The sequence below is a fragment of the Talpa occidentalis genome, unplaced genomic scaffold (assembly GCF_014898055.3).
Source record: "Talpa occidentalis isolate TD23 unplaced genomic scaffold, MPIMG_talOcc4v2.1 talOcc4.9, whole genome shotgun sequence".
NCBI classification, from domain to species: Eukaryota; Metazoa; Chordata; class Mammalia; order Eulipotyphla; family Talpidae; genus Talpa; species Talpa occidentalis.
In genome coordinates, this window is record NW_023605305.1 from 76,737,432 (window position 1) to 76,764,608 (window position 27,177).

Below are 27,177 nucleotides of genomic sequence, written 5' to 3' on the forward strand. Positions count from 1 at the left end.
GTGTGTGTCTATCTCAGACCACTGCCCACTCCACTTCCCAGCTTGACAGAGGGAAATGTTTCTGGAAGGAAGGTAGCTCATGTTTTATTTCTTTGCACTTAGTTTTATAAGAAGACCAAACAACTGCCCATCTTAGTAAAGTGCTGTGAAGAAATTCAGCCACATCAGTGGAAGCCACCTGTGGAGAGGGAAGAACACCGGCTTCCATTCTGGTTAAAGGTACAGCTGTCTTCCTCAAAGTATGTTGGAGAAGGTCACTAAAAACCCAATAGGAAACACTGAGGACTAGTTTATCCCTCTAATGCTTTAGTTGTAAAACTAGGAATTAGAAAATCTTCCTCATTTACTCTTCCTATCTTACTTCTCCATACTTTTAGAAATAATGGTAAATAATGATAAAGTGATAGTTTCCTAAAGGAAATTCTAAGAAATGTTTCTAGAATATATAACTGGAATGCAGTCTTCATAGAAATGTGATATGGTGCAGAAAAATCTGCTTGAAAAGCTGTCTTGAGACTGTTTTGGAAGTGTTCCTAAAATCTAAAAAGCCCCAATATTTCTGTGTGTGTATGTCTGTATTTATTTTTTACCACCTTGTGACATATGCTTGTTCCCAATAGGCCAGTCTCCCGTCCATCCAGGAGGAACTGCGGCACATAGCTGATAGTGCCAGAGAGGTAGGAAATGTGACTGGAATTGCTGAGATCAACTCGGACGCAGGCCTAGAAAAAGGCAGTTCAGAATTGGGGAGTGAAACTTGGTATCCACTGCTGTTACCAAAGGGTGTAGTCCTGAAACTGAAGCCAATTACCAACCATTTTTCCAGGAAGGGTCGGAGACAAAAGCGATCATCAGCCATGAAGCCTCTCCCTGGCAGACCCAGCATCTCTCTCCAGCCTAGCTCCAACTCTGGAAAAACACCCGCTAGGTTGACTCAGTCAGAGGCCCCTCCGAGCAAAATGGTGGTCCGGATTCCTCACCTGATCCAGCCAGCCACTGTCTTACAGACAGTGCCAGGTGTCCCTCCACTAGGCATGTCCGGGAGTGATAGTTTCGAGTCTCCAACCACACTGCCTACTACGCCCTCTAAGGCCAGGACCAGCTTCCCTCTGTCTGAGCCCCAGACCCTACTCTCCAGTGTCCCCGTGCCTAAGGTTATGCTGCCCTCACTTGCCTCTTCTAAGATTCAAAAACCATGCGTGAAACGGAAAGGTCCCAAGAGAAAGGGGGCTAAGACCTCTCTCTGGCTGGAGGCTGCTCCCCTCATCCACACCACACCTGTTATCTTCACCGTTCCTGCCACCACTGTGAAGGTTGTGAGCCTTGGCAGTGGCTGCAACGTGATTCAGCCTGTCAATGCAGCTGTGGCCCAGAGTTCTCAGACCATTCCCATCACCACCCTCTTGGTTAACCCTACTTCTTTCCCCTGTCCACTGAACCAGCCCCTTGTGGCCTCCTCCATCCCACCCTTAATTGTTTCTGGCAACTCCATGAATCTTCCTGTACCTTCCACCCCTGAAGATAAGGCCCAGGTGAATGTGGACATTGGTTGTCCTTCAACTGATGGGAAAAATGCTTTTCAAAGCTTACAACCCAAGTTAGAACCCCTGGAGCTGTCTCCCCTCTGTGCTACTGTCTTCCCCAAAGAGGAGCACAGCCCTGGGCCTCCACCAGCTGGTCGAGTGTGCCAGGAAGAATGGTCAGAGAACAATGCCTATGGCTGGACAATTGTGAAAACAGAGGAGGGAAGGCCAGCTCTGGAACTTCTGCCTCAGGGCTTCCAGGAACCCCTAAATCCCCCCACTGGGGATTTAGAGGTAATTGTCAAGATGGAACCTAAAGACCCTGGGGAGGAAATCTCCAGAGGATTCCCTGAGCAGGATGTTTGTGTTGAAGTAAAAAAAGAACACTCCTTGGAACTGGACACTGGCTTCGCAAGTGAGGAGTCAGGTGGTGCTAGAGAGGTGAAGAAACACACAGTCTTAAAGAAGGAGGAGACGAGTCAAGCAGCTAACACCGCTTCAGCTTCTCTGGAGTCTCCCGATGAAGGAAACATAGATGTGAGCAGAGGATCGCCAAAGACTGCTTCCTCTACTGACCCTGAATTGGTTCTGAGCAGTCCCCCAGGGAAGCCTGAGGACTCATGTAGTGTTGATGGTCAGTCAGTGGGGACCCCAGCGGGACCAGAAACTGGAGGAGAGAAAGATGGACCAGAGGAAGAAGAAGAAGAAGACTTTGACGACCTTACCCAAGATGAGGAAGATGAGATGTCATCGGCTTCTGAGGAATCTGTGCTCTCTGTCCCAGAACTCCAGGTGAGACTTAGAATATCCATATATACTTTATGGACTCAGTCATATGTTCCATTTATTGCTAAGCCATCTGCTTGCTTAGTGCCCTTAATCCTAAAGTCCTTTAGTCCTGAAGTCATTGGAGTTTTGAATGCATTGTGGGGCTTGATTATGCACTGAGGTGAGAGGGAAAGGTTGAAATTTTACTTAAGCTTATTAAATATTAAATTGCATCACCTGAACCCAATTTAAACACACATACACACGTTCATATATGATATATGATCATAATTGTGGATCAAGAAAGGGAAAAAACTATCCTTGGGTTAAAGGTGAACCATTCAGAATGCTTCCTCTCCCCTCCTGCTATTAGGCAGCAATCTCAGTGATCTCTAATTCCAAAACTCAGAAGCTTCAGATAATTGAGTCCCCCACCCCCTACCCCTACCCCACTGACCATCTTCAGTACGTCCCAGTAAACTGTGCACTCAGTTCTTTGTGAGCAGTCAGGAGTCCTGTGAACACTCTGTGTGGGGGTTGCAGGAAACAATGGAGAAACTGACTTGGTTGGCATCTGAAAGGCGCATGAGTCAGGAGGGGGAGTCTGAGGAAGAGAACTCTCAGGAAGAGAACTCTGAGCCTGAAGAAGAGGAGGAGGAAGAAGCCGAAGGAATGGAAAGCATGCAGAAAGAAGATGAAATGACAGATGAAGCAATTGGAGACCCTGCTGAGAAGCTTCCTACCACCTTTGCTTCACCCAAGACAGCTCCGGTGGAGGCCAGCAGGACACCACCGGGTGAGTTTGGTCTCATTGTCTAGGAGCCAGTGTGCAGGTGGCTGTTAGGAAAACCAGTTGGAGAGTTTCCAGAGGAAATCCTGGATCTCCCCTGCAAACTCCCTTCCCACAAACAGATATTTAACCTGGTGGCTTTACAGAGAAAAGATGTTCAGAAATGTTAACTTTGACTCTTATCAGCAGCTGCATTTGTATTAGGTTCATCCAAGTTTTTATACTTTTTCCTACTTAACCTGTGACATATGAGTTAAGAGTGGTGTTTGTTTCAGAAACACTGCTCTTTCCTCACCAAGACGTAGTCCTTGAGAGCATAAAATGAGTCATATCCTCTAGACTCCTTTCTCAAATGTAGTGGCTAAGTATCTCATAGTCATCCCTGTTGGTGCAGTTATGTTGCAGACTGCAGAGGGCTGACTTGGTGGAGACAGGTGTGCCTTTCTTACCATTTTCCAATAGCTTTTCTTCTGAATTGCTCCAAAATGTTGAATAGGAGTTGGGTGGTTGGGTGTATGTGGTGGGATGGGAAGAGGAGGGGTTCCAGAGCCAGAGAAACAGTCTTTTTCACATGCACTCTAAGGAGAGAGCATCAAAGCTGCTGGAAAGGGCCGGAGCAATCATCGAGCGCGAAACAAGCGGGGAAGTCGGGCCCGGGCCAGCAAAGACACCTCCAAGTTGCTGTTGCTGTATGATGAGGACATTCTTGAACGGGATCCGCTCAGGGAACAGAAGGATTTGGCCTTTGCTCAGGCTTATCTGACCAGGGTAGGCAAATGCTGCTACCTATCACTCTTTGTCCCTGTGAATGAGGCTACTTCTCCTTCTAGGGGAGGTATTTTTAAAATAAGTCTGCTTTTCTTTCTTTTTTTTTTTTTCCCTTAAGTTTTACTTATTTATTTTTTGCATAGAAGAACCGGGGTGTAGGCCAGAGATGGGGAGGTTGAGAGGATTCACCAGAGACAGAGTGGGGAGCAGAACAGGCAGATGTACGCAAATACACTGCTGAGGGGAGCAGTGGGGAGACAGGAGAGGTCTGCTGTGCCATATGGTTAGCTCCCTTGCCAGGGATCGAACTCATGCTGCAGTGGCTGGTGATAGCTAGATACCGCTGAGACTTTAACCCCTGTGCCATTGGGGATGCCCAAAATAAATCTTATTTTCAGGCTGCCAGCAACCTTGAATACCTCTGCCTTAACTCTCCTGGAACAACAAAAGATCTGTGTGAGAGAACCACAAGAGACACAGACACAGAGTTCAATCATCAGCAGTTTTAGTGTTAGTAGCTTAGCATTACCCCTCTACTGCCCAGAAATTGGGGAAAAATAATACCTTTCTCATCAGTGGGAGGTTGTAACTTCAGTGGCTAGGCTAATGAGGACCTTACTGACCCTCTAGCTTGAGATCTCAGGTCACTAGTCAGAGAGTGGGTCTCAGGGAAGCATCTTGATCTTCAGAGATAATCACCCAACCTGTTTCTAGTAGCTGTGCTGATTAGTTATCTCATTCAGTTGCTATCACATTCTGTTGTTTCTTTTGTCCCCCCAGCAAAGTACAGTGTTAGCAGTGATAGTCATGATTTTTCTCCCTATACTTTATTAACATTCTAATTTATGTATTATTTACCCTTAGGTAATACCATGCTTCCTTCTTTATGTATAAAACACTCCTTTATCTATTTCAATATGGAGATGAAATCAGGGAGGAAAGATTAGGGCTATGAGTTTAGAGAAAGATTAATGTTCTTGCAGGTAGTGCTGTATTGCCAGAAAAATGTAGGTTTTTGAGTTGCTCCCTACCAGAAAAGGAGTTGTATTTGCTCACTGCTCTGTGTCTCCCATTAATAGTCAGATTTTAGAACCTGTTGAAAGAGTAACTTCTGGAGGATAATTCTTGGCAATCTCTCATAATAACTCTTTCTCCCTCTGTACCCTTGCTTCTTTTTGGAACCCAAAGAAAGGATATTGATTGAAATTCTTCTATATAGGTACGAGAGGCCTTACAACATATCCCTGGCAAGTATGACGACTTCCTCCAGGTCATCTATGAATTTGAGTCAAGTGCTCAGAGGCAGACAGCTGTGGATCTCTACAAAAGCCTACGAATTCTACTCCAAGACTGGCCTCAGCTTTTGAAGGATTTTGCTGCTTTCCTATTGCCTGAGCAAGCTCTAGCCTGTGGATTAGTAAGTAGATGGACAGAGATAGCAAGTACACTGTGTTTCTGGGGACAGAACGAGACTGGAGTTGAATTGAATTGATGAACACTGTTCTGGCTTCTGACTTGCTTCCAGGCTTTCCTTTGCCCAAGGGGATAAGAGTGTCCTCCTTTTCAAGGAATGGTCTTTGCAACCCCTAATCTCCCATTTTCTTTACATGAGGAATGAGGACTCGTACTCTGCTCCCGCCTATTGTAAAATGGGCATTCATTCTACAAATATTTGTTGACTGCCTACTATGTGTTAGAGTTCTAGGAACCAGGAATATAGCAATTATACAAAATAAAATCCTGTCCTCGTGGAGCTTACATTCTCATGGGAAAATACAGATGATAAGCAGTTTTATACACACACACACACACACACACACATATACACAAACATATATATATGTTGGAGGTTGTAAGAATTGTAAGCAGGGCCTCCCTGGTGGCACAGTGGGTTGAGTGCTGTGCTGTGAAGTTGTCCTCAGCCTCTGCGGCGCCGGTTCGATTCCTGGCTGGCCAGGGAGAAACCCACACGGCATGGCAGACCTCTCCTGCCTTGCCCGCTGCTCCCCTCAGCAGTGTCTTTGGTCAGTCTGCCTGTTCTGCTCCCCACTATGTCTCTGGTGAATTCTCTCACCCTCCCGTGCCTCTGACTTGTGCCCCAGTTCTCATATAAATAAAAATAAATCTTTAAAAAAAAAAAGAAATGTAAGCAGTAAAATACATGATACATATGCTTATAGAAAAATCAAGCAGGAAAGGGAAATAGAGTGTTATAGGTAAGATGGATAAGGGGCTCTGGGAAGGCCACTTTAGTAGTGATATTTCGTGTCTAAACATGAGGGATACCGGGCCTCCCCGGTGGTGCAGCGGTTGAGCGCTGGGTTGCGAAGCTGCCCGCGGCCTCTGCGGCGCCGGTTCGATCCCCGGCTGCTCCCCTGCCACCGGAGGAGGGTCCCACATGGCGCGCAGACCTCTCCTGCCGCCCGCTGCTCCCCTCAGCAGTGTACTTCGGTCCTTCTGCCTGCTCTGCTCCCTGCTCTGGCTCTGGTGAATTCTCTCACCCTCCCGTGCTTCTGACTGTACCCAGTGCATGTATAAACAAAACAAACAAACAAATAAATAAATAAAACATGCCTCTATAAATAAAAAAAAAAAAAATAAACATGAGGGATACCCCAGTAGTTCTGGGCTTCATGTCATGACTGAGAAACCAGGAGTAAAGGATTTCATGAGCGTCTTCTGATAGTCTTAATGGCAGTCAAAATGATAATGGAATGATTATGCATATAACTTAGTCTTTCCATGTTATTATTATGAGGGTGAAATGAGTGTATTTATGAAAATTCTTTGTAAACCATGAAGTGCCACATGAATTTGAATGTCTGATTTCACAACCCATGAAACAGTAAGCAACTTGAGACATGGCTATCTCTTGACTCTTATTTATTTATTTTTTAAAGATTTATTTATGTGTGCATACCAGAACTGGGGTGTAGGCCAGAGATGTGGGGGGTGAGAGGATTCACCAGAGACAGAGTGGTGAGCAGAACAGGTGGATCTACTGAAACACTACTGAGGGGAGCAGTGGGAGAGACAGGAGAGATCTGTCGTGCCATGTGTATTAGCTCCCTGGCCAGGGATTGAACTCATGTTGCAGTGGCTGGTGATAGCTTGACAGAGCTGTGTCTTTAACCCCTGTGCCACCAGGGAGGCCCAGCCTCTTGACTCTTTCATTTATGTCATTGTTATTTTGGGTTCGCAGACTTTAGTAGCCCAAGGTAGATGGTAGAGCTTAAAGAAGACCTCACAGTTGTAAATTAGAGCTGTGTCATGCTGCAAGCCATTTTTCTTGGTTTTTAGAGTAGAACCTTTAAGTCTTGCTCTAACTGAATAGGTGACTCCTCTCTTGCCCTCTTTCCACTCTGGTAGTTTGAGGAGCAGCAGGCTTTTGAGAAGAGTCGCAAGTTTCTTCGGCAACTAGAAATTTGCTTTGCTGAGAATCCGTCACACCACCAGAAGATTATCAAAGTCCTCCAAAGCTGTGCGGACTGCCTGCCGCAGGAAATCACTGAGGTATTCTCTCCTGTCCTGTTTCCTTTTCGCCGTCATCTGAGCCTTAGTCAGTTCCTTCTCCCTTTTTCCTAAACTATCCCATGTCCTGTTGCTTCTGGGGTATCATGGACTTCCTGGAGGAGATGAAGAAGGCAAGGACTCTAGGCTTACCTAAAGCCTAAAGCACTGGAGGAGTGTGTCTCCTAGTTGACTAGGAAAGTAGCACTTGGAAGTATATGGTATTGATTTGGTATTGCAGCCTAGAGAAGCACTGGACACTTCATCTTTCCCTCTTCAACTCCCCCAGCTCAAGACACAGATGTGGCAGCTTCTCAAGGGCCATGACCACCTACAAGATGAGTTTTCCATCTTCTTTGACCATCTGCGCCCAGCAGCTAGCCGGATGGGTGACTTTGAAGAGATCAATTGGACTGAAGAGAAAGAATATGAGGTACAGGCCCTGAAGCTGCAATAGGTTTGTGAAGGGGGAAGGCCATGAGTAGGAGGGATATCTACTCAGAGTCTGTGTTGAGTGGTATCCACTCCTCCCCAGTTTGATGGCTTTGAAGAAGTGGCACTGCCTGATGTGGAAGAGGAAGAGGAACCTCCCAAAATTCCCACAGCCTCAAAGAACAAAAGAAGAAAAGAGATTGGGATCCAAAATCATGATAAGGTATACCAGGTTGTTGGGGATTATCCATTTTTCATGAATCAACCTTGAGTTTTCTGTATTAATGTTTCTCTGGGTAAGTGTGGGCCCACGCCTCTGTGGCCTGAGGCAGTCATGGAGCAAGAGCCAGAGATCAGGCTGCTGTGGACTTTAAGGACCCATGAGCAAAACAGCACAGTTCTTGAATAGACCTCACCCACAATGACCTCATTAGAAGCATCTGTCTCTTCCTCATCTCTCTAGATTGGAGCTGTTTCTCTTGCCATAGGGACTTACTGTTGTACTTTCTATTCGTATGAAACTGTAATCCAAAATTCTCCATTTTAAGACAGCTCATAATTACCTGTGTTACAAAGTATCATGTATTGCTTGAAGGTATTTTGCATGGATTATTATCTTGTTTAATTCTCACAATAATCCTCTGAAGAGATTTGTTCATTTGCATTTTGCAAAAGGGGAAATAGGTGCAGAGAGAGGCCGTATTTAATCAGTAGCAATGCTAGAATATGCCCCCAGTAATACAGCTCCAGAATCTACTTGTACTTCCTGCTTTCTACTGCTCTTTCTTCTGATTTTTTAATGTCTTTTTACTATATATCTTGCCTTCTTTCATGGGGAAAAAATGTCTTAGTTTCTATATGACCTTGGACAACTTATTTAATCTCTCTTTGTTTGAGTTTCTTCATCATCAGTGGAAATAATAATGGTACTTATTTCTTGGGTTTATTGAACAGAGTATCATCAAGTGACTCTTCTTATGTTCTAAGCTTTCTCTCAAGGGGAGAGGCGAGATCCCAAGGCATAGAGGGGCAGACACAGTCGAGTTAGCAGATCATATCTCATGATGGAGCTTTCTGGTGACTTTGCCTTAGATTGTATTTGGCTGATACATAATTTTTGAAACATCTGGGTAATTGGGCTGTGTCAGCCTTTGGATCATTTAGGGTTTTTTTTCCCAGGATGCATTATAGGCTTTAATTGAATTTGGGAGTTGATTTCCCCAGGCAGTATATAGAGATGGTATATGATAAAAAGAGAAAATTTGGGGAGGCGTATGTCAGGGTGGATATGTTCAGATGGCTCACAACTTGGCTTCCTTTCTTGGTACCAAAAATACTTGGCAGCTAACTAAGCCCCTTTATCTCCTAGGAAGCTGAGTGGCCAGATGGGGCCAAGGACTGTGCCTGTTCCTGCCATGAAGGAGGTCCTGATTCCAAGCTGAAGAAGAGCAAAAGAAGAAATTGTAGCCACTGCAGCAGTAAGGTGAGGAGGCAGATTTATTTATTTATGCATATAAGAGCTGGGGTACAGGCCAGAGATGTGGGTGTGTGTGAGAGGATTTACCAGAGACAGGGTGGGGAACAGAACAGGCAGACTGACTGAAATACACTGCTGAGGGGAGCAGTGGGCGAGATAGGAGAGGTCTTCTTCACCATGTGGGTTGCTCCCTGGCCGGCCGGGAATCGAACTCGTGCTGCAGAGGCTGCAGATTGCTTCATAGTGCAGTGCTTAACCCCTTGCGCCACCAGGGAGGCCCACCTTTTGGGGTATTATTTGCTACTACAGATTTGTGTCTTACTGAATTCCTAAAAAGTTACACATACAGGGCCTCCCCGGTGGCGCAGCGGTTGAGCGCTGGGTTGCGAAGCTGCCCGCAGCCTCTGAGGCGCCGGTTCGATCCCCGGCTGCTCCCCGTCCACCGGATGAGGGTCCCACATGGTGCGCAGACCTCTCCTGCCGCCCGCTGCTCCCCTCAGCAGTGTACTTCGGTCCTTCTACCTGCTCTGCTCCCTGCTCTGGCTCTGGTGAATTCTCTCACCCTCCCGCGCTTCTGACTGTACCCAGTGCATGTATAAACAAAACAAATGAATAAATAAATAAAAACAGATGCCTCTTTATTTAAAAAAAAAAAAAGTTACACATACATAAATAATACACAACACACATACACACATATAAGTAGGCAAAGTAAATGGAATCTTTTAAAATATATAATGGATTTTGCTTTTTTTTCTTAAGATTTTATTTTTGCGTAGAAGAACTGGGGTGTAGGCCAGAGTTGTGGGGGGTGAGAGGATTCACCAGAGACAGATTGGGGAGCAGACCAGGCGGATGTATGGAAATACACTGCTGTGGGGAGCAGCGAGTGACACAGGAGAGGTCTGTGGTGCCATGTGGGTTAGCTCCCTGGCCAGGGATCGAACTAAGGTCTTTGTGGTGATAGCTCTGAGACTTAACACCTAGGCCACCAAGGAGGACCCTAGATTTTGCTTTTTTAATTTTTTTTACAGCATTGTTCATTTTTAAACAATATTTGTTTACCCCCGCCCCCCCTCAGGTAAAGTCCCCATAGAATTCCCTTCACCAATGCACCCGTGCACCATAACTACAGTTGCCTGTGCTCTTCCTTCCCTCCCTCGGATCCCTCTCCCTCCTCCTCCCCTGCAAGATATGTCTGGTTTATAATTGTCTGCTTTGTTTTGTGTTTTGTATTGTATTATTTTTTTACACTAATGTCTTATTTGGTTCCCCTATGTTCCTACTATAAGTGAAACTATCTGATATTTTTCTTTTTCCTGCTGACTTATTTCACTGAGCATAATTCCTTCTAGCTCCACCCACGTTGCTGCAAATGGCATGAGTTTATCTTTTTTGATTGCTGAATAGTATTCCATTGTGTATATATACCACATCTTCTTGATTCAGTCATCTATTTTGGGACATTTGGGTTGTTTCCAGGTTATATCTATTATAAATAGTGCTGCAATAAACACAGGAGTACAGGTGTTCTTTTGAATCAGTGTTTTTGTGTCCTTTGGGTAGATCCCTAGTAGTGGAATTGCTGGGTCATATGGTAGCTCTATTTTTAGTGGACTGAGGAACCTCCAGACAGTTTTCCTCAATGGTTGGACCCGTTTGCACTCCCACCAGCAATGTAGGAGAGTTTCTTTTTTACCACATCCTCACCAACATTTGTTGTTGCTAGTTTTTTTGATATGTGCCATTCTTATTGGTGTAAGGTGGTATCTCATTGTGGTTTTGATTTGTATTTCCCTGATTATAAGAGATGTTGAATTTTTTTTCATATGCCTATTGGCCATTTGCATTTCCTCTTTGGAGAAGTGTCTTAAGTTCTTCTGCCCATTTCTTTTTTTTTCTTTTTTTTAAAGATATATTTATTTATGCATACAAGAACTGGGGTACAGGCCAGAGGTGTGGGAGGTGAGAGGATTTACCAGAGACAGAGTGGGGAATAGAACAGGCAGATTGACCGAAGTACACAGATGAGGAGAGCAGTGGATAAGTCAGGAGGGGTCTGTTGTGCTATGTAGGTTGCTCCCTGGCCGGCCAGGGGATCGAACTCGTGCTTTAGAGGCTGCCGACAGTTTCATAGGTTGCGTCCTAACCCCTTGCACCACCAGGGAGGTCCTGGGTGATGAGTCTTTAAAGATGTTACTGAGCTATATGTCTTGTAGTGTGAAGTAGTGGTCTAGTTTCATTCTTTTGCATGTGGTGGTCCAGTTTTCCTAGCACTATTTATTGAACAAACTGTCCATGTTCCATTGCATAGTCTTTGCTCCCTTGTCAAAGATTAGTTGTCCATATAAGTGTGGCTTTATTTCTGGGCTCTCTATTTGGTTCCATTGGCCTATGTGTCTGTTATTGTTCCAGTAACATACTGTTTTAATTATTATGGCTTTGTAGTATAATTTGAAGTTTGGAAGTGTGATACCTCCTTTCTCCTTTGTTTTCGTCAGTAAGGCTTTGGTTATTCGCAGTTTTTTGTGGTTCCGTATGAATTTCATCAGTGTTTGTTCTATTTCTTTGAAAAATGTCATTGAGATTTTTATTGGAATAGCGTTGAATCTGTAAATTGCTTTTGGTAATATGGCCATTTTAATAATGTTAATTCTTCCAATCCATGAGCAGGGAATGGATTTTTCTTTTTAATAAGAATCTATGGTTAAAGCTTTTGGAGTTGGGAGAAAATTTCAACCAGTTCATGGGCCTCCCTGGTGGTGCAAGGGGTTAAGTACCACATTATGAAGCAATCCGCAGCCTCTGCAGCATGAGTTCGATCCCCGGCCGCTCCTTAGCAGTGTGCTTTCATCAGTCTGCCTGTTCTGTTCCCCACTCTGTCTCTGGTGAATCCTCTCACCCCCCCTCGTCTCTGGCCTGTACTCTAGCTCTTGTATGCATAAAAAAACAAATCTTTAAAAAAATTTCAACCAGTTCAAAAATATTCCTTAGGTTGTGTTTGTTTTTTAAAGAAATAAACTTGTGTCAAGAAACAGACCTTAGGGGGCTGCCCTGGTGGCTCTGGAGTTAAGTCTCAGCACTATCAAGCTATCACCAGCCACTGTGGCCTGAGTTTAATCCCCAGCCAGGGAGCTACCCACATGGCACAGCAGACCTCTCCTGTCTTACCCTCTGCTCCCCTCAGCAGTGTATTTCTGTGCATCTGCCTGTTCTGTTCCCTGCTCTGTCTCTGGTAAATCTTACCCCACCGAACCCTCTCACCTCCTGCACCTCTGGCCTGTACCTCAGTTCTTGTATGCATAAATGAATTAGGAAAAAAAAAAAAAAACATACCCTAAAGATAATGCTGGTTCTCTCGTGTAGGGTCGGTTGGTAGCAGAGATACAGTCTTTGGTTAGAAGAGTGATAGGGTCCACTGCTCTGTTCTGGGCCACGTAAAATCACCAGTGTGCATGTCAGTTGACTTGCTGAGTTCATGGCAGGGTTTCTTCCTTTGGTCGGCCCCCAAGACAAAGGAGATTCAGAGATCTTTGACCCAGAGGCCATCTCTGCAGGTCTGTGACAGCAAATCCTACAAGAGCAAGGAGCCCCATGAGTTGGTGGGCAGCAGCCCCCACCGAGAGCCCAGCCCTGTGCCTGGTGCAAAGGAAGCTGGGCAAGGCAAAGATGTGATGGAAGAGGATGCTCCAGAAGAGCGAGAGAGCCTGGAATCAGCGCCAAGCAGAACCGGCAGGACCACCAGGAAGGGAGAGCCAAGCATTCCTGGTGAGTGACGCCGGCCCGCCCATCCTCTGTTTCTGTCTCTTTCCCACGTGTTTTCAGCTTTGAGCCTGATCAGTCTTCTCAGTTTTTTCGGGGGAGGACTTCCACCTCTCATTATTAATAAGCCAACAGGAAACCCTTAGTTTTCTTTCCTGTGGCCTCAGTCCTCTCGCAGAACTAAAAATAAAGTCAGCTTTCAGAATTCTCTGTGTTCCCACTCCTGCATCCTCTCCCCTACCTACAGAACCTCTGTGATGGATATTCTGAAGACACATCCCTCCTCCGCTATGGTAATTGGACTTTATATGTTTGCTTAGTGACATCAGCCCCCATCCCCACTTCACTCTTTTAGGTTTGAGCTTTAATCACAGTGACTCACCAGCATGACCCTGTGGTCATTTGTAGTCCTCAGGTACATCTTGACCCTGCCCATACCCTTAATCCTTACTTCCCTCCTATGCAGGATTGGCAGTGGAGAGCACTCTGCTGTACCCTCAAGAAGTGACTCTTACAGACCCACCCCTCCTGGATGGACCAACACTTTCCTCTCCAGAGACTCCTCAGCTTCCCCCCAGAACTGGAGCTGTGCTATACACTGTTCAGAGAAACCAGGCTGAACCTGAGGACCTTTTGAACCCCAGGGTATCCCCCAGAATTCAGAATGAGAGGGAGGACCTTGAGACAGTGGGTGAGGCAGAGACTTCTGTGCCAGTCTGGAATGCATCAGAGACTGAGAAATTGCCCGGAACTCTTGAAACTGCTGCTTCCTTCCCAAGTCCTGTTTGCTCAAGGACCAAAGACTTAGGGGGAAGACAGGTGTCTGGGAAACCAGCTACTCAAGAGAGCTGGCTGCCTACAAGCAGAGCTGGGGTGAAAGCAGTGGACAGAATGTCCCCTGTGCAGGAATCATCTTCACCGGGAACTGACACCTCAGAGACTTCTCCCAAAACCTCTGGAGGAGGTTTGGCTAAAGACAGTGGAACACAGGGCAAGAGTCCAGAGGGGGAGCTGCAACCAAAGGCCACAGAAGCTACGGTATGTGCCAACAACAGCAAGGTCAGCTCCACTGGGGAAAAGGTGGTCCTGTGGACAAGGTAGGTCGGGATGGGTGGGGTGTGTGTTGGCAAGCGCGTGGGACACATTTCACAGTACTAATAGATTCCCTGACATGTGGCTTGCAGGGAAGCTGACCGGGTGATTCTCACCGTGTGCCAGGAGCAAGGAGCACAGCCACAGACCTTCAGCATCATCTCCCAGCAGTTGGGAAATAAGACCCCTAACGAGGTAAGAGGGTCAGCTCTACCCGAGCTACCTCAAGGGGAGAAAGGGGACCTGGCAAGATGAGGATGGGGTGGCGAAGACAGAGATACAGACGAGATGCCAACTAGTGACTGTAGCGGTCGCCCCAGTTTGCCAGGGAGTTTCGCAGTAGTCAAACAAGAAAGGACATTAGACTCCATTAAGGTACATGCCCCAGAAACTCCATTCTAGTTGTTTTTAGGGGTGTGATTTTTGGACTAAGTACTTAGTCTCTTCATCTGATTCTCTCTCTAAGGAGTGCTCAGTCTTTCTGTGTGAAACCAGTTAAGGTTGTTGAACTGGGTATGCGGTGCTTCGTTAAATGTAAAAACTGTTACACCTGAAAATCCAGCCCTTCTCCCCTCCTAGGTTTCCCACCGTTTTCGAGAACTTATGCAGCTCTTTCACACTGCCTGCGAGGCCAGCTCTGAGGATGAGGATGATGCAACTAGCACTAGCAATACTGACCAGCTGTCTGACCACGGGGACCTTCTGTCCGAGGAGGAGCTGGATGAATGAGACTGTGGAAGCCTGTGGGTGTTGTCCACGCTGGATCAAACCCAACAGGCACCCTGCTGAGGGAGAGAGTGGGTGTGCACTTTCCTTGGACACCCATGAGCTCAGTATTCGGAGCTGGAGGAGCAGGGGCCAAGAACAAGGACAGGCAGGCTTGGGGCCGGCTGGACCTGCTGTTTGGGGGCTGTCACGAAGACCTTAGGAATGAATGGACATTGTAAATAGTGTTGTGTGAGATGGGGCTCAGTTCTTTTTCTACTTTTTTTTTTCTGTCTGATGGTACATATTTATTGTTCTGGGATCGAATCACAGTGTTTCTAAGTGTAATAAATGCATATTTGCTGTAGTGAGTCCCAAGACACTGAGCTCCTTCCTGCACTCAGCAGTTTTTATTGTAAACTAGCTCTTTTCTTGGAACTTTAGTTCATGAGGCTGTCACCACTCTGGTAGCACTGGGCAAGGTCGTGTAGCTCCTGCAGCATCTCTTCCAGGTCCTCCTGTTCCACGCCAGCATCCATAAAGCTGGCCCAGCGCCGCAGGTCGAGTTTGGTGAGCTCTTTGGCCAAGCCTTCCAGGGTCCCGTTCAAGGACGAAGGGGAGCACAGTGCCCCAAGCACTGGGATGCTCTCCACTGCTGCAGCGGGGGAGAAAAGGAAGACCCAGGAATGGACTGTCATTCCATCCTGGGACGCTTGTTGAGCAGATGGGGAATTCTAGGCCTTTGGCAGACTGGACTGTAAAGTAAACTCAATACATTCTGTGTACTGTCCCCTCAGTAGACCAGTACTAGAGTGAATAAAGGAAATGTTCAACTGAACTTTTTAAGTGTCTTTTTTTTTTTTTTAAAGTGTCTTTACCTAGGGAGGGAAACTTGCCTGAAATCTTGATTTTCTTCACCTCCTACATACCTGCCCCTGTCGGTGGACCATCCAGAACCAAACCCTGCTTGCTGAGGCTTGAGGAGAAGAGGTAGGGGTAAGGAGGGACCACCTTGCAGGGAGTCAGCAGCAGATGGGAAGAGCTGTGGGGTAGAGAACAGTGAGCCAATAGTTGCTGCAGGGCTGAGTGTGTGAGGGGTATAGGAGCAACACAGACATTCACTGACCTCCTGACTCTTGGCTGCTGCTGCTGTAAATACTGGGCCAGGACTTCTTCCCCCGTGGCACACGCATGCAGCGGGGAGGGCAGAGGCGTCCCCGGGGTGAGTTGACTGCCAGAACAAAGCCAAAACCAAAACCATCTTAATCTGTGGCAGCATGAACAAGAAACTAAGAATTCTTATGTTCTCTGGCCCTCAGCTGAATCAGGAAGCTCTTTTTTAAGCGGGATAGAGTGAAGAGAGGGACGACGCCTTTAGATTGCCCAGGCATAGCAGAGAAAAAGGACATGAGCAAAAGTCTGACAAGGGCTCCTAATGACCCCAACTTCTCACCTGGTGTGGCATGCTCTATCTAGACCCCTCAGCACCACTGACTGGGCAAAATATTGTGTTCCAGAAAGATCCCCACATGCAGACAGTGGGGTCCATGGGGTGGCTCCTCCAAGCTGCATCAAGGTATCAGGAAGGCTCTGACTTGGAACCAAGGGGAAGGGGATGGCTGCTCCTGCTGTCACCACCTGAAGATAAGGAACAGATCAAGTTACAGAGCTTTTTTCTCAGCTCCACCCCAACCCATGTAAGGCTGCATACCTTTTTCCCAGAGAAGCTCAGCATCTCAGCCAGATGAACCATGGAAACTGGTGAGGAACGCAAGCGGTAAGGAACGGTGACGGTGTCCAAGGCTGTGGCTAGGATGGCACTACAGTGGAAGGGCAGAGTGGCCTGGAAAGAGGATACCAAGAGGAACACTTGGCCTTTCGGGCCTAGAAAAGAGTATGGAGGCAGGACAGTAATGGCAGACAGGTCCCAGTGCTTCGGGACAAAGCAAGGGTGTGCTGAGTCCGAGGCTGGACAAGCATAAAACCGTGTAACCTAAGAGGCCTCTTCTAGCTGAGTCTTCAATAATAGAACCAGTTATAGAAAAAGGCTGCCATGGGGGATGGGAGGGTACCCCAAAGGGGAGACTTACGTCATAAAGAAGGTGAGGGAAGTTGACAGGTGGCTCAGGTCGCAGCCCCAGACTCCCACCCAGGGACAAGGGGCAGACCAGAGAGCTGTGAGCAGACAGGCGCACCAGCCCAAAAGCTGTGTTTAGCACACGATAGATGTTTTTCTGGGGCTCCTGGTGAAAGAAAGAGTTTGTCTTAGGCAACTTTTTCACTGGGTTATCTTTTCCTCATCTCCTTCCCTACCCTGTCTGTTTTTCCTCCAAGTTGTACTTACCCCAAGACTGTAAGGACCAGGGAGCAAGCCCCAGGTTATTATTCCCCGCCCTGAATATTCGTCTTGTAGCAACTCAGCAGCCTTAGCGCCTACCCCGGAGAAGCCATCATGCAGGTCACACAGGATCTGGAACCCCTGGAGAGAGGTGAGTGATGAAAGGCAGGAGGATGGAAGTATCCACCTGGTGCCCACCAAGCCACACAGCTACCTGCAGGAAGTCACACTCCTCCACGTAGAAGTGTAGCCTGTCCTCCAGCTCTTCCAGGTACTTGGGATCCTTCAGGATACTCTCTCCTTGACCAAAGGCCTCCAGGCGACCTGCTTCCCTGTCACGCATCAACATAATCCAGGACTTAAAGACACGCCCCCCACCCAAGATCCCCTCCGCCAAAAGATTGGGGAGAGGCAGGGATGAGTGGCCTCCCAGGTTCTCACTTCACAGCCTCTGGGGCTCTCCATACCCATCATGGTTGTATTTCTGAATCATACAGATGCTCCGGGGATGGAGATGAACTCTCAGAAAATCTGACCAAACTCTGATGCTACCCTCCATGGGGATAAGCGGTTTTAGAGTCGCAGCGGTGCGTGGTGGGGGGCCTGAGGAAAAACCGCAGAAAGTATACCTTTGTCCATGTCGCAGGTCTGCCCTGTTCCCCATCCCATAGTATCCAGAGGATCTCACCTTTGCCATTGGGAATGGACTTGACCCTCCAGATACCATCACTACTCAGCACTCCCTGGAAGGGATGAGAAAATTTACATTTAGTTCCTGGCAGTCCAGAGGCTAAATTTGATTCACCCTCCCTGATTTTGCTGCCATACCCCCACTGCCTCCTTTCGGTTCACATAGCCCTTGTCCTTAGGGAAAAAAGATGCTTTTTCTTTTAAGACCATTAGTAACATCCTCTTTTTCCCTGCCCTGTGGAGGCATTCTATTGTAGCACTGGGATTTAAAGTCTAAGGCAGAGGCCCTCACCTCTGCGCTCAGAAGGTCCTGGAGGTAAGGGTTCCTGGGATAAAGTTCCTCTTTGTGTGTGGTGAGCTTCCCCTGCCTGAAAGAAATCGGAGATTTGATATTGTGAGAGTCACCCCTGAGTCTCTAGCTTCCCAAACACCCCTCTCCATTCATGGCAGATACCATGCTATTGCAGCATCTAGCTGTTTGTCCCTGTAGAGTCCACCTTCTTGTTTCAGGGAGCTCAGGCTACCTGTACAAAAATAATGGACAGTGTTAGATTCAAGCCCAGCCCCTCCCTCTTCAGCTAATCCTCTTTTGATTACCTCACAACCTACTCCCTCCAGCACCTGGCTTTTCACGCTTTCTTGGTGTAAAACAAAACCCTGGCCTAGGAAATCTAGAGTCCATCCTTCCATTCCCAGCTTAGTCATTAGTTGTGGGGCCCGGGGCAGAGGCCAACCCAGTAGCCCTACAGGAAAGCCCCTGTTCAACATGCCACTGTCTCGGGGTGAGCAGTCCATTCCAGAGAGGGTTTCTGAACATAGAAAGTTTGTCCTCCTCGCGTCTCTCTGTGTTGGCCCAACGCGGTTAGCTCTCCCTTCGCTCAGCTCCGGTCCTTCTGCCTTGTAAGGTGGGACGATCTTGAAGCGAACGGATGCTGGAAACTCCGCACGCGAAGGGGACAACCGGGCAGGGGCAGACCGCTGGCGCCGCCTCACCCTTCAGGTCCATGAGGATGAGCCTCGGCGTGTAAGTCTCCTGGCCGTGCAGCGTTCGGCCGGTGCGGTACAGGACGTCGGGGCACAGCTCTCCCGGCGGCTCCTTGGCATCGGTCGGCCCGCCCAGCGCCGCATCCTGGGGAGGCACAGAGCGAGGACCGAACTCAGGCTGGCGAGAGGGACAGGCCGGAAGCAAGGGCTGGAGACGCCGAAAGCTTCTCGGGGCCCGCCTCCTGGAGACCTCACCTGCTGGTTCCACCAGTGCGCCCCCACGAAGCCCGAAAAATGTCCCAACTGCAGCGTGAGCACCTCCCGGGCCCCGCCCGCCATGCCGCGCAGCCCCCCGGGGTAGCACAGCGCCCTCCGGGCCGCGCGCGGCTCGCGGCCGATTGGCCCGGCGGGCTGTGGGCGGGGCCGCATTCCCTGCGCCCTATTGGCCCATAAACACGTCCTCGCCCGTAGAACAGCGATTCGTTGGGCCCCAGTGACACGCTCGTCGGTCCCCGCCCCTTCCTAGCGGGCGCCGCGCGGCGGGGCGGGGCCGGAAGCTGCGGGAGCCCGGGCGCCACGCTGCGGGCTCCTGGGCGCCGCTTCCCGCTCCCGCGACGTGCTCCTGCCCGCGCCCGCTCCCGCTCCCGGGACAGGGCTCCTGGCTAATAACGCCTCCGGCAAAAATAAGACCCAGCGGGAAAAGTAGACGCCCCCCTAAAGGCTTCCACGCTCCCCCTCTTCCAAATCTTAATGCCCTGTAAAGCCTGTGGCTTGCCCCCGCGTCTCTCGCCCTCTGCCCGTCGGTCCGTCCAGTCTAATATGTCTACCTCCGTCGTCATAGTGCTGAGGAGCACGAATTCTTTTGCTCCATATGCTTTGTGACATTCTTTTCTGTTCTTGATACAGTTTCATGGCTTCAGAATAACCTTTTGTATGACTGTAGCACACGTGATTTGTTCTGCTGGTAACTGATGTTTGGGATTGTTTCCAATTTTTGTCCCATTAGGTGCTACAGTTAACCACCCCGTTCATGCGCCTCTGCACACATTTTTCTTTCTTTTTTTTTAGATTTACTTATTTATGCATACAAGAACTGGCGTGTAGGCCTGAGGGGTGTGTGTGCGCGGGAGAGAGAGGATTCATGAGAAACAGTGGGGAGCAGAATAGACAGATCTACTGAAACACACTGCTGAGGGGTGTAGCAGGGCAAGACAGGAGGGGTCTGCTGCGTCCTGTGGGTCAGCTCCCTGTGCTCAACCTGCTGAGCCACTGGGGAGGCCCTCTAATTTATTATTCTTTAAAGATTTGTTTATGCATCCAAGAGCTGGGGTACAGGCCAGAGGTGTGTGTGGGGGGCGAGAGGATTCACCAGAGACAGAGTAGAGAACAGAAGAGGCAGACTGACTGAAATACACTGCAGTAGGTGTATACTGCAGCAGGGGAGCAGCAGGTGAGTCAGGAGAGGTCTGCTGCACCATGCAGGTAGCTCCTGACTGGCCGGGGATCGAACTCGTGCTGCAAAGGCTGAGAATTGCTCCATAGTGCTGTGCTTAACCCCTCGTGCCACCAGGGAGGCTCCCTACTCTAATTAATTAATTAATTAATTAATCAATCAATTAATTTTAAGATTTATTTATTTCTACAAGCACTGGGTACAGTCAGAGGCACAGGAGGGTGAGAGAATTCACCAGAGCCAGAGCAGGGAGCAGAGCAGGCAGAAGGACCGAAGTACACTGCTGAGGGGAGCAGCGGGCGGCAGGAGAGGTCTGCGCGCCATGTGGGACCCTCCTCCGGTGGCCGGGGAGCAGCCGGGGATCAAACCGGTGCCACAGAGGCCGCGGGCAGCCTCGCAACCCAGCGCTCAACCGCTGTGCCACCCAGGAGGACTCCCTACTCTAATTTAAAGAGAAGGAAGGGTCATTCTTGGGCTACCATGGTGTCATAGGGGTTAAGTTTCAGCACCGTCATGCTATCACCTCTACTGCATGGGAGGCTGTGTTTAGATGTTTAGAAAGCTCACATAGGCAGGGTCTTCCTGGTGGCGCAGGGGATTAGGAAGCAACCTATGAAGCTGTCTGTGGCCACTGCAACATGAGTTCTATCCCCGGCCTGACAGGGAACTGCTCACGTGGTGTGGCAAGCCAAGGATGGCTGGCTGCTCCCCTCAGCAGTGTTTCATTTGATCTGCCTGTTCTGCCCCCCACTCTGTCTCTGTTGGGTCCTCTCACCCTGCCACACCTCTGGCCTGTGCCCTGGGTCTTGTATGCATAAATAAATAGAACTTTACAAAAAAAAGAGTGCCTCCCTGGTGGCGCAGGCAATTGAGCAGAGCGCTGTGAAGTTGTCCGCAGCCTCTGCAGCGCGGGTTTGATCCCAGCTGGCCACGGAGATACCCACATGGTGCGCCAGGCCTCTCCTGCCTCACCCCCTGCTCCCCTCAGCAGTGTATTTCAGTCAGGCTGCCTTTTCTGCTCCCCACTCTGTCTCTGGTGAATCCTCTTACCTTCCTGCACATCTGGCCTATACCCCAGTTCTTGTATGCATGAATAAAGCTTTAAAAAAAAAAAAAGAAAAAAAGAGAAAGCTCACATAGGCAGCCCTCAGAAAGATGGACTTGAGAGTGGAGGCACCAGTGGTTGGGGGAATTCTTTCCAAATTAGCTAATGATTATAGTAACTCAACAAGAATTCATGGGATTCTGAAGGCAGTGGTAGTGGGAATGGAGAGGCAATGAGTTTGCGCTACTGAAAAGGCAAATCTAGTCCATATTGGGAAGTTATCAAATCAGGGTTCAACCCGAGAAACAAAAATATTAAAAGGGATTTGTTAAGCGGACTCAATCTTTTCCAATGTGGGAGCTGGTTAAGCAGTTTTTCTAAGGCTGCTATCTTTAAGTCTGATGCTAGAACATTGGTCTAGCTAGACTGACCAGGGATAGGGCCAGGGTAGACATTCTATCTCTGATGGGGTGGCTTAGGGGTAAGGGAAGCTGGATCTGTAGTGAAGGAGCTGATGGACACTCACAATTCCCCTCACAGCAATGCCTCAAAGCAAGCATTATAAAATCCAAGTCAGAAACACAGCTACCTACCATTAATGGGACTTACATCTGTGAAGTGCTTTACATATATGATTTCCACAAAACCCCTGGAAGTTTGGCATTATTACCATTACATAAAGATGAAATTAGACAAGGAAGTAGGCTAAGAGACTCTAAAGACAGATAGCCAGTAAGTATCAGATCTAGGAATCAGGATTCTAACATTACACCAACAACCTAGTAAGGTGAGAGAATTTGACTGAAATTGACTTGAGTCTATTTTCTTGACTTGACTATTTTCTCAACTCTCCCAAAGACAGTGTGCAGATAGTACTATACTGTTTCTATTAAGGATATATTAACTCATTTCATACAAAGCATGCTATAGGGGTTTAGTACTTAATATTTTCAGGTACCGGTAGAAAGGGGCTGTGCCATACAGAGCTGCCAGACATAGCTAGAGTTTTAGTAAGGTTCTCAGGGATCACTGATAATCATGTAAAAATAGGAATTAAATGGGAAATGTGTGAGAGGGAGAAGTTATGTAAAAATAGAAATAATGGAAATTTCTGTAGATTTTAGTCTTTTCGGGTCCCTAGCAAGCAGTATGCCTGAGAAATGCAATCTGGCCAGTCTAAATACTCTACATATTATATATAAATTTGACACAACAGTTTTAAAAAGATATTTAATTTTAAAAGTATTTATAATTATTTCACATCTAATAAACTGATATTAGTTTCAGGAACAAGCAGCTGTCTTGTCGTCAGTAGAGTCACTTCACAAAGTAACCCATTTCAATGAAGGTCTGGAGCTAACTGCGGTGCTGTCCAGTCCCATGAGGACAGGGGCTGGCGGCTCTCTTGGGCACTGTGAACTCCCCATCTGATTGGGGCCATTAAAGTAAATGTCCACTGTCTTCCATGCATGCCGTGATCCTGGCTTAGAGGTAGGCACAGAGTCGCTCCAGCTGCCCAGGATTCCCATTACTCAGGAATAGCAGTTCCTTTTTTCCTTCTTCTGTGTGAGCTACAATGGAGTCAAACAGATCACTGGCCATTATTTCCTACAGCATTGTTACCTATGTAATCTTCAGCAGAGGCTATTATCCAGATTATATTCGGCTTTAATTAGCATTCTCCCAGGGATCTCACTTTTAGATCATTTATCCCAATAGAAACTCTGTATTATTTTTCTATACATAATTTTCCATTTTGTCTCCACTCCCCCAATCCACCACCGACTCCTGCCCTCTGCCCAAGAATATTGTCTGGGCTTTAGGACTTTGTCAAATCTCCTGATCCCATTAGAAATCCCTCCTTTGCGCCTCCTGACCCAGGATGCTGCAGGTCCCGCGACTGCAATAACCTGTTAGCAACTGCGGTTAGCTCTTTGTTTCTAGTGATAAAACCACCTTATTTCCTCCCATACTCTCGCCCCCAGAGTGGAGGGAAAGGGGGAACTGGGCAATGGAATACTTTTATACGTGTAGTGTAGCAAGCATTTGGTTTGGTCCTGGGGTGCCTCTCACACAGTGGCAGCTACTCTGTGGGTGTCCCAGAAGGTGAGTCTCCCAATTGAAATTTGCTGAATGGTGAATGAATGCAACAGTGAGAGGGTGGCAGCAATGACAGAACTGTTACATTTCAAAAAGGATAAACCCCTGGCGACTCGGCCCAGCATCTGGCCTTGGGCTGGCCTCCTCTCTTAACGTGGGCGTGTTATTCTAGACTAATATAAGAATTTAAGGAGAGTGAGAGGTTTGTTTTTTTTTTTTTTTACATTTTCAAGGGACAGGTTTATTAGAAACAGGAAAGGAAAAGGAAAAAGATACATACCTATGCAGACAAAGGCGGGCAGGCTTGGGAGGAGAGGCGGAATTTTTTTTGTAAGTTAAACCTTAACTACCCACCCCCCACCATTCTGTACCATCTAATCAGGTGGAAAGACAAGATTAAGAGAAAAAAGATGAAATTCAAATTACAGGGCACTGCTGAAGAAAGAAGAGATCAAGGTTCTGATTCAGCGGGACTCTTTTTGTGAGCACAAAGCCTTGATAGGCAAAACAATTAAACAACTGACCTTTCTCATGTTGAAGCCAATTGTTCTCCAAGTAATACTGAATACAACTTTCAAATTCCTTTGGGTTATAGTTGGAAACCAAGATGGGAATAAAGGGATCCAGGGCATCAAAACCTTCCTGAAGAAGAAAAAGTATAAAAGACAGAGTTTGTGAAATGACAAAGAGATCAGTTCTATTGAAGCACTTTAAACGCAAGGTCTTTGCTTTTCTTCTACTCAACCCTTCACTCTCTGGCTCCCCTGCCTTACATAGGGCTCCTCACATAGCAGGCTACTGTCACTCTGTATGGCCACAGACATTATATTTCAAAAAGAGAGAATACCTGAGGGGGGATGCCACTTGTCTCTGTGTGTGTATGTATACACAAACACACATACATTTATATACTTCACAGTTCTAACTTCGACAACAGCTTTGACAATTCATATACTCAAAAACCATAAAATATCTATTAATGAGGATAGGGAGAAAGATCTTAAGCAGAACATAAACTGAAATGAATGAATCAATCAAGAGTGTATTTCAGCAAACTGGTCCAACCACTATGGAGAGCTGTGTGGAGATTTCTGGACCTACTAAACATAGAGCTTCCATATGATCCAGCAATTCCACTCCTAGGTATTTACCCAAAGGACACAGAAACATCAATTCCAAAGAGCACCTGCACTCCTATGTTTATAGCAGCACTGTTTACAATAGCTAAGCTTTGGAAACAACCCAAATGCCCAAAAATAGATGACTGGATCAAGAAGATGTGGTACATATATACCATGGAATATTACTCAGCATTCAAAAAAGATAAACACATGCAATTTGCAGCAACATGGATGGCACTGGAAGGGATCATGCTCAGCGAAATAAGCCAAAAAGAAAAAGAAAAATACCGGATGGTCTCACTCATAGCAGGAATCTAGAAAACTTAAATAAAGGACCAGGAAAATGAATATAAGAAAGTGAAAATCAAAATCAACAAAAAACTATGAACCAGAGACACTTTTTGGGGGGTGGGGGGCGGGAGGGGAAGGATTGGGGTCAGAATGGGGCGTTTGCAATTGTATGGGGGAATATAAAAATAAAATTTAATATTTAAAAAAAAAAAAAAAAAGAGTGTATTTCAACTACAACACTGAAGGGGAGGGGGAAACTAAGGCAAGCTAACTTCCAAACAGAGAATTTAAACGAAGGACCCTAAGGCTAAAGATAAAAACTATCTTAAACAAACACTGAGCTCTAGTTTAGTTTTTCATGGTCAAGGGCTAACAATTCTGAAACTACTTTTACTGTAATACAACACTGAATGGGGCTTCCCTGGTGGTACAAGGGGTTAAGATGCAACCTATGAGGCTATCCGCAGTCACTGCAGCAAGAGTGCCATCCCCAGCCAGGGAGCAATCCACATGGCATGGCAGACCTCTCCTGACTCGCCCGCTGCTCCCCTCAGCAGTGCCTTTCAGTCAGTCTGCCTGTTCTGTTCCCCACTCTGTCTCTGGTGAATCCTCTTACCCCCTGCACCTCTGGCCTGTACCCCAGTTCTTATATGCATAAAAAAAACAAATCTTTACAAAAAAAAAATACAACACTGAATGGATCAGTAAATACAGTATGGAAAAGGAGAGCAAACTATTGTTGATAATGAGGGTTTGACCTTGGAAAGGGGAAAGGATATAGTGAATGCTGTGATGCCAGCACAAATCAGTACTATTAGTACGAACTCATGGTTTCGTAATATTGAGAAGCAGACGTAGATGTGTATAAACACACACATGGCCATGGTACATACACATACTCACATAGGTCTGTATACATGAATAACACATGTATCTATTTGCTAGTTCTGCCGGAGGGTCCAGAATTGAAACCCCAGGAGCACACTTGGGTCTTGGTTTCTAAATACCATTCTCCTCTAAAACCAACCAAGTCTCCTTACAGAAATGGCTGATTCCAGGACTAGGGCATGGAAGTACAAGTGTAGCCTGAACACATTTTTGTGATAAAATGTACAGAAGTGCTTAAAGAATGATGGGGGCATGTAAAAAGGACATAGAAGCCAGCTTGAAGGGGCTCCTACTGGCCAAATAGGAGGGAATTCAGCATCAAAATACTGTTTTGCAATTATAATAATTCATTTAGGGAAGAATCAGCAATGGATGCTAAAACGAGTATGGGGATGTTTGAGGAATAAGAGGATAGTTACCTAGTTTCAAATTTTATCTCAACAAGATACTCATTTACTACAGAAGGAAAATAATAACTTTACTGAGGGAAAACCTGAAGGATACCACCTTAAATAAGTGTTCAAAGTTAGCATCACTAGTAACAGGAGAGATTTCACAAGTGTCCTGATAAGATGCACTGAGAAGACACGCTACCACTTCTGACATCACATGTAATAAGGAGAAAACATCAGACAATCCCATAAGATAACCCATAACTGGCATGTACTCTTCAGAATTAGAAAGACAAACATTAAGACTGTAAAAGGCAAAGTCTCAGGAGATATGCCACCTTGAAGAAAGAAGACATGACGACTGAATGCAAGGCATTATCCTGCACTTTCTTTTTCTCTAAAGGATATTGGGATAGCTGGCAAAGTAAGAACAAGTTCTACAGATTAGGCAAGAGCATCACACTGATGTTGATATCCTGATTTTGATAACTGTGCTGTGGTTACACATTAGACTGTGTTTAGTTTTAGGAAATACACATTATTTAAATATATGTAAAGAGGCATAATGTGGATTACTGTCGCCTAATTTAGAAACAAAGATGGAAAGAAAATAATAAAATAAATACTTTAGGAAATCAGGTGATATTATAAAGGAATACAGTATTTCTCTAAGTCTCAAATTATGTAAAAATAAAAAAGGATGTCTCTTCAGACAGAATGTCTATCTAAGGGGAAGCCAACGTTGTAATGTGTTGACCTTTCCCAGCAACTCCTGGGGCAGATAGGCATTCCGGGGCTTAAAGAGAGAACCAGTCTGGCTCAATGTCAACACAATGGCACCTCCATGCTGAAAAAAAGGAGAAAAAGGTGAATCAGAAAAAACTGGAAAAGAGAGTAAAATGTATTTCAACCATCTGTAGACTTTTCTTTGACATACAGTGTTCTGGCAGGTATTGGGAAGGAGTACAGTTAAATGGCAACTAAAATTAGAAACAAACACTAAGGTTATAAAAGACAAAGTCTCAGGAGATAATGCCACCTTGAAGAA

The 27,177-nt window shown here is 46.6% G+C and overlaps 3 protein-coding genes across 10 annotated transcripts in view; 1 reads left to right on the plus strand and 2 right to left on the minus strand.

The window, feature by feature from the left end:
• GON4L (gon-4 like) overlaps positions 1 to 15,660 on the plus strand; it is a 79,913-nt gene extending 64,253 nt beyond the window's left edge. For 2 of the 3 annotated variants that reach the window (XM_054691806.1, XM_037501202.2), the window contains 13 exons: positions 103 to 219; positions 621 to 2,315; positions 2,835 to 3,087; positions 3,665 to 3,849; positions 5,069 to 5,266; positions 7,219 to 7,362; positions 7,649 to 7,792; positions 7,895 to 8,014; positions 9,161 to 9,274; positions 12,826 to 13,036; positions 13,497 to 14,127; positions 14,215 to 14,317; positions 14,685 to 15,660. In XM_054691806.1, the coding sequence (XP_054547781.1) occupies positions 103 to 219; positions 621 to 2,315; positions 2,835 to 3,087; positions 3,665 to 3,849; positions 5,069 to 5,266; positions 7,219 to 7,362; positions 7,649 to 7,792; positions 7,895 to 8,014; positions 9,161 to 9,274; positions 12,826 to 13,036; positions 13,497 to 14,127; positions 14,215 to 14,317; positions 14,685 to 15,050 (4,281 nt within the window). In that variant the 3' untranslated portion in view covers positions 15,051 to 15,660. The remainder of the gene's footprint in view (positions 1 to 102; positions 220 to 620; positions 2,316 to 2,834; positions 3,088 to 3,664; positions 3,850 to 5,068; positions 5,267 to 7,218; positions 7,363 to 7,648; positions 7,793 to 7,894; positions 8,015 to 9,160; positions 9,275 to 12,825; positions 13,037 to 13,496; positions 14,128 to 14,214; positions 14,318 to 14,684) is intronic. The other variant, XM_037501203.2, reaches the window with a different exon arrangement.
• MSTO1 (misato mitochondrial distribution and morphology regulator 1) lies at positions 15,052 to 19,198 on the minus strand. Of its 3 annotated transcripts, none has more exons than XM_037501206.2 (14): positions 19,095 to 19,198; positions 18,849 to 18,984; positions 18,310 to 18,379; positions 18,148 to 18,223; positions 17,854 to 17,908; positions 17,633 to 17,768; positions 17,380 to 17,497; positions 17,172 to 17,306; positions 16,918 to 17,070; positions 16,539 to 16,670; positions 16,281 to 16,465; positions 15,954 to 16,058; positions 15,753 to 15,869; positions 15,052 to 15,518 (listed from the first exon to the last, which is right to left on the minus strand). In XM_037501206.2, the coding sequence occupies exons 1-14, from the start codon at positions 19,176 to 19,178 to the stop codon at positions 15,284 to 15,286; spliced, it is 1,737 nt and encodes a 578-aa protein (XP_037357103.1). In that variant the 5' UTR covers positions 19,179 to 19,198; the 3' UTR covers positions 15,052 to 15,283. The 3 variants fall into 3 exon arrangements, with proteins under 3 accessions (XP_037357103.1, XP_037357102.1, XP_037357101.1); XM_037501205.2 differs by having other exon boundaries at positions 15,055 to 15,479; positions 15,757 to 15,869; XM_037501204.2 differs by having other exon boundaries at positions 15,056 to 15,482; positions 15,757 to 15,869.
• Positions 19,199 to 22,577: 3,379 nt separating this feature from the next.
• DAP3 (death associated protein 3) overlaps positions 22,578 to 27,177 on the minus strand; it is a 29,620-nt gene continuing 25,020 nt past the window's right edge. For 2 of the 4 annotated variants that reach the window (XM_054690940.1, XM_037498935.2), the window contains exons 11-13: positions 26,887 to 26,976; positions 23,962 to 24,079; positions 22,578 to 22,908 (exon numbers count right to left, since the gene is read on the minus strand). In XM_054690940.1, coding sequence (XP_054546915.1) covers positions 22,823 to 22,908; positions 23,962 to 24,079; positions 26,887 to 26,976 — 294 coding nt within the window. In that variant the 3' untranslated portion in view covers positions 22,578 to 22,822. The remainder of the gene's footprint in view (positions 22,909 to 23,961; positions 24,080 to 26,886; positions 26,977 to 27,177) is intronic. The other 2 variants (XM_054690941.1, XM_037498934.2) reach the window with 1 other exon arrangement.